Source organism: Camellia sinensis, chromosome 2 (genome assembly GCF_055761805.1).
Source record: "Camellia sinensis isolate YWXY chromosome 2, ASM5576180v1, whole genome shotgun sequence".
Taxonomy (NCBI): Eukaryota; Viridiplantae; Streptophyta; class Magnoliopsida; order Ericales; family Theaceae; genus Camellia; species Camellia sinensis.
This window is the reverse complement of record NC_138962.1, coordinates 222,002,804-222,009,423: the sequence shown is the minus strand read 5'-3', so window position 1 is coordinate 222,009,423 and position 6,620 is coordinate 222,002,804. Positions and strand designations below refer to the sequence as shown.

Sequence of the window (6,620 nt, the reverse complement as noted above, 5' to 3'; positions counted from 1 at the left end):
TTTTATACATATTTTTATATTATTTAATATATAAATAATAAATATTAAACGAGTTAACTAACGAGCCGAGCTTTAAAATGTTTGGGCTTGTTTATTAAAAATTTAACAAGCTCGAGCTCGAATGCAGAAAAAATTTAACGAACCGAGTTCGAACGAGCTCTTATCGAGCCAAGCTTGAGCCTGTTCATGAACGGCTCTGTTCATTTGCAGCCCTAGCTACTGTAGTGTTTAGCAGGTTCTTTTTTGGGTGAATAATGTTTAGCAGGTTCACCACAGAAAGTGTTGTGTAAAAAGCATATGGGACATTCACAAAAACTGAAGAATTTCTAAAGATAACACCAAGGTAGAATTGGCTGAATGAATTAGATATTAAAGCAGTTCTGAAAATTCAAAAAGAAACAAAAAAACTCATACATAATTAAGGAAAAAATATCAAAGGAGAAAAATTGCAGAGAGGTTAGGGAATGATGATCCAACGTGCTTCGAAGAATGGAAATGACCAAATGAAGAGTTCCTTTCGCTGTTCGCTGAATGGTAATTTCAACACGTATCCGGAGCCAATGGGCAAAAAATGAGCTCAACAGCAATTGGAATGGCAATGTAACTCGAGGAAGGCTGCTAGAGCTTCACCAACTTATCCATTGAAAAGTGGTAGTCCGGCTTGCTATAATCGGCCAATGGGGGACTCATGTGCATGATCATCCACCAACCAGAGGCCAAAATCGTGGAAGCGCTTTATTTTCTTATCAAAACCTGTTATATAGTTGTTATGAATGATAACATGCATTCCCTTAGTTTCCTGAACCCATGTCCGATTCTTGAAGTATAACCCTCCCGTAGGAAATGCTGCCTGTGGGAGCAGATATAGATCCACCTGCAACAATGAAGACATATGTGCAATTACCCACAGCAATGTGCAACAAAAAAGGATATAATTTTATTGATAGTATATTAATATGTATAAGCATAGTAGCTCAACCATTCAATACAAAATACAGAGAAGCCTCAACCTTCTCAACCAGTTTTAAATATCGGAATATGGCAAACAGATTTTACTATTACTTGATTGCCATGAAACAACAGGATTCCACCCATTACACGGTGGAAAACTCATCTTTCTATACAAGCGAATAGCCAATACTTTACATCACCTTCAACTTCTGTAGTGGTCACCACCTAGTATTGCTTATAGAATCAATCAGGTATGTCTCATGCAATGCTGCATACAATATGACCCACTTTTTGATAAACTATAGATGTGGGCACACACTGTGTGTGTGTGTGTGAAGCATTACTAAGTTTGAATTGAAGTACTTAGATCTGAAATGGGTATTTTAGATATAGTAAAAGTTGTGACAGTCCCACAAGGCTATGCGTTATATATATAGCATAGATGAACCTCAGCATTGAGCTTTCATGTACTGATCCAGAATCTTGTTTTCATGGATGGTGGAAGTAAAAAGTGTTATTCTCAGAAACATTCTAAGTTGTTGCCTTTAACAATATTGTTCAAGGTAACTAAACTCTATAGATAAGATTTTTAGCTGGTTTCAAGAACATAGAAACACACCTGTCCTGCAGTTTTGTTTAATGCCCAGTTAAAAGCAGGCTGGTCATTTGCTTTTTTTGCTTTAGACCATGGCTGAGCTTGAAGTTCTTCAATCCACTTCTTCATAACCAGTTTTGCTCCGCTAGTTGGGCGCAAAAAAATCATGCAACTGCATATGTAAGTCCGCCCCTTTTTCCCTGGAGGTGGCAAAGCATGAGAATGGTTCAAAGGTTTCACCTGGTGGTTCCAAAGGAGAAGTGATTCATCAATATCAGTCAAGCATGCATATTTGCAAAAAGAATTATAAAAGAGATTGCAGACCATAGCGCACAGGTGAAAGGAGCGGGACTAACTGGTGTATCCACAAAAACTTAATTTAATGATTGTAAGTCTGCAATACTTGGTCAGGGTTTATGCTGCAATGCTAAAAGATGAATGGAACACTGGGTCCAAAACAATTTTATGTTAATGTCAAGTAAACCCAACATATGGAGAATCCTTCATATACATATGTTTCTGATTTCAAAATTGAACTCACACTCCATTAAAAACCAGTATTCAAATTGAAGTTATAATATGCAGCAAAGGGCAGGTTTGGCAAGGAAATTAAAGGAGCAGCATTCCTTTAGCATAGTTTGTGGACTTCATGTGGAATCTATGGTTTTTGATAGCGGTACAGCATAGTCCGTTCTATGTAAATAGGATGCATTAATAGTTTAAAAATACTGGAAGCCAGAAGCAAAGTAAGCATACGTACTGCAGCCATGTCATCTGTGAAGTATACATCATGCTTCCCTTGCAGATAAGGAAATGGATCCGCTAACCAGACCATATCAACATCATTGTACATAACATTATATCCAAGCTCCAATATTTGCAGTAGGTGGCGAGGCCTTCGGGAGGTAAAATTGAAGAATCCCTATAAAATGAAGCTACCCAAGGTCATTATTATGAGAAGCCTATAAAGGTGGTTAGGTAAGTAAATTAAGAGTTAATAAAATGTGGTAAAATAAAGAACCAGTGCAATATTCTGTTCCATCAGAAAACCTTTAGCCTCTTCATTTTGGTAGAAAACTATATGAGAACAAGAGATGAATCTATGCCCTAGGATGAGGCTACATATCTGAAGTAGAATCAATAAAGCATAGAATGAAAGAAATGCAATTTCATTTAATAAAGGCTAGCACCCACAGCCTAATTTGAAAGTGACATCCCCCAAAATAGAATTCGTCTTGAAAGAGTGCAGACTTTCATAAAGGGCCTATCTGACTCTGGAAATTTAATCATTTCATTTTGGATTAACTAAATCAAAATATGTAGATTTATACATGAGCCCATTTGATATCCATGTGGTGTTGAACTTTTGAATCTCTCAAGTTCTAGGTAACACAGTTCTGTGATTTAAAAGAAATAAACAATTTTGTATAAACAATTCTTTACAAGTAAAATTTAGACAAACAAATTAAATAACACAAAGCAAGTAGATTTGTATTTTTTTTGAGGTTTTTAGTTTTTTAGCTATACACACTTAACCTATGAAGCATGGATATTTTTAAAAGAGAGTCACATCCATATCAAATACCAATAATCCTTAGATACGTATCCGATACTTTCTAAATGTATTCATAATTTTTCTTTAATTTCGAGAAGTATTGCTTAAATTTCGGTTACTCTAGGTCACAATTCAAACCATTATAAAATTGAGATGTAATAATTCTTGTATAGCATTAAGGTATAATTGTCAGGATAAATACAATAATAGTTTTTCAATATTTTACTAACTTCTTAGAGAATAAAAAATAGTGAGATTTAGTAGTACCTTACTTTTTTGAATTTGTCAAACTAACAAATTGTTAGCGTGTTTTATGCGTTACATATCTGTATTCATACTTTATAGAAAGCAAGGATAAACAAGAAAATATAAAAATACTAAAATTAGATTTCAACAATTAAACAAGCAAATAAACTTGCATACAACAGTGTGAAATAGAAAAGCAAAGTGACAATATAAACAGTATAGACTTGATATTAAAATGAAATTTTTATAAGACTGCTAAAAATTATAAAGTAAACTAGCTAGCAGCTACTAGCTCTTAAATGTATAATACAATACTAAAAATTATAAAAATATATATATTTTTACAAACGTGTCATAGTCATATTCGTAATCCATATTTTAGATTTTGTCGTATTGCCATATTGGTATTCTATTGTATCCATATCCCGTATTTGTATTTATATTTGTATCCATGCTTCATAGCACTTAATACCTAATTTGCAAATCAGCTTATTTTAAAACTATCCAATTTACATTTTAGTCAAACTATCCAATGCCTTTTCTGGGGCACATTTTTCTTGGATAATACATGGATGGAAAGTACTCAACTACAGAAATTAAAAGGGGAACAATGCATTAGGGCAAAAAAAAAAAAAGCCGACTCTGTTTGGAAGAACTTTGGAATTGTGATTCCAGCTCTTAGTTTGCATATGGTGTTTGGTTGTAGCTTTCAAAAATTAATTCAACACTCACTTTTGAAAATTCGGTTGAAGGCGGGAAAATTTAGGCTAACCAGTCGTCCCATCGGATTGATTGGCCGGTTGACCGAAACAGCTCTTTATTTATTTATTATTATTATTTTTTGGACAATTGACACATGTTAATTTTTATATATTCAACAAAAAATATTTTTTAAATTTTTTTAATTTTTTTTTTAGCTTTAATAGAATTTTGAGTTGTGTATTTGATTATGAATTGTAAGTTTTTATATCAAATATCATATATCACATCAAAAATTCCCCACTCAATTCAAAAAATTCTTTTCAAAACTCATTCACTAAACAAATTTTACCCACTCAAATCATAATTCCAAAACTCAAAAACTCAAAATACAACTCTATTCTCAAATTATATTTAAAAAACTCTACCAAGCGCAACCTATAATTCTCCAATTCTTTGTTAGAATCAACCTCAAAATACACAATTGATTACAAATGCAAATACGTATCCCACTATTAGAAGGTGTATAATATCACTGAAAAATCATGAATTTGATCCAGTTAATACACATCTTGAGTCACCAAAAATAGAAATTGATAAGTAACAAGAATTGATTCATCCATGAATAACAAAGAAAACCCAAAAAAGCACCTGAGACCCAAATTTATGGGCAGTCTGAGCATCCGGTGCGGGCGGCACGAGCACGGCATGGCCAGGCCACTTCTCATTGACCTTAAAAAGAGTCGCATAGTCCTCAGCAATCACAAGCACCTTCTCATGGTGCTTTTGCCTCGCAATACTAATCAACCAATTGTTCAGAAACGGCAAGTAAGGCTGACTCACCGCACACACCACAACTGTCCCATTCTTCGCCACATTCGCCACTGCCTCAGCCAACGTGTAGTCTTTCCATTTGGAGATTGAGACTCGAGAACTTGTGAACAGGCCTTGAGGCAACCCAATCCATGGAACGAAGACTCCCAGAATTACCAGGAGTGATAAGAGCAGTAAGAGGCTTGTTCGGTTGAAGATTGTTGAGGGTTTTGGGAAATCGGAGGGAGATCGAGGGGATAAGGAGGAAGGGTTTGTGAGAGTGTTGTGAAGTGGACGTTGATGGAGAAGAGACGACATTGATGATTTGTTGAGCTCGCTTGTTCAATCGACGCAAATCAAACAGAGCTTGTGCATTTAGGTGAATTGCCAGTACTCTATGGTTTAGTTTATTTTTTTTGAGATCGATTTCGATGATCAGATCAGAACGAATCGGATCGAGATGGTGCGTTTGAATTATGATGATGTCGGTGAAGATTAGGATGCGTGCTTCGAAGAAGCTTCAGATCAAGTTGGGACAGTGCTTCAATGGCGATCTGAGTTTTTGTGAAGCTGTGCAATAATATGAACAAGCCTAGAGAGACAGAGAGAGACAGTGGAGTGGATTTTAACTCAGAAGTCCAGCCCTTATTTGTGAGGCTCGTTGGGCCTTTTGGCAGGGATGGCAACTTGAAATCCGCCCCGACGGGGATTCTTGATCCTGATCTCAATTTAAGTGATTTTTTTTTGAAAAATACTTCCGACGGCGAGAAGACGGTATTTGAAAATCAATCTCCAATCTGTCACGGGTCGGGGACGGTGATCAGTGTTTAATCTCCGGCCTGACCCGATGCCCATCCCCGTCCTCATCCCTGAATTTTTTCGAAGTGAAGTTACTTTTATACCCTTTATATATATTTATATATATAATACTCCCTCCGTCCCAAAATAATGGTCCCTTTTGGGGAATCCAACTTTTTTTGGTAGTACAATTATTGTACTTTTAAAAAGTTGATTTTCCAAAATTACCCTTTGATAGTACACTTTTTTGAGAATATCAATGTCATAATTGTACTTTTTATATTATTTATGAATTTAAAAGAAGGGCAAAATGAGAAATTTATATTATTTTTGTACTTGATTTTTGAAGAGGGACTAATATTTTGGGACAATGAAAAATGGAATAAGGGACTAATATTATGGGACGGAGGGAGTAATAATAATAAACCAAGCCGGTCCGTATATTATATTTATAATATACCAAACCAATGTATTAGATTTATATCACTTCCTGTGTTGCTCTGCTCTCACACACACTCACTTTTTACTCAGTCACAGTCACTGTCTAAGACGCACATCTCCTCCTCCTTAGCGGCGCCACCGCCACTGTCGAAGACGCCGGAGTCGCCGTATAGCTCGTACCACTGCTTCACTCTCGCGTTCATCAGTCACCAATCTCCTTCGTCGTTCGTCAGTCACCAAACCAGATCTGAGATCTGTCGTCATCTACTCCCTCTCTCACCACCACCGTATCTCGCACCGCCCATCATATTTTTTTTTTTTTTTCAGATCTGGTTTAGATCTGTCTCAGATCTGTATCATTATACACAAATTTCTGTTTCAGATCTATCTCATTTGTTTCAGATAATTTACACAACAATTTTAAATCATTATACACAAATTTCAGATCATTTACATTTTTCTCATTATACACAATTTTTGCACTAATTTACACAAATTTTTGCACTGGTTAATTATACACAA

The 6,620-nt window shown here is 35.5% G+C and overlaps 1 protein-coding gene across 1 annotated transcript; it reads right to left on the bottom strand.

The window, feature by feature from the left end:
* Window positions 1–323: 323 nt before the first annotated feature.
* MGP4 (Nucleotide-diphospho-sugar transferase family protein) lies at window positions 324–5,584 on the bottom strand. Its single transcript, XM_028211643.2, has 4 exons — window positions 4,698–5,584; window positions 2,307–2,468; window positions 1,571–1,786; window positions 324–874 (listed from the first exon to the last, which is right to left on the bottom strand). Exons 1-4 carry the CDS (start codon window positions 5,175–5,177, stop codon window positions 665–667), a joined length of 1,068 nt encoding a protein of 355 aa, XP_028067444.2. The 5' UTR covers window positions 5,178–5,584; the 3' UTR covers window positions 324–664.
* Between the last annotated feature and the right edge of the window lie 1,036 nt (window positions 5,585–6,620).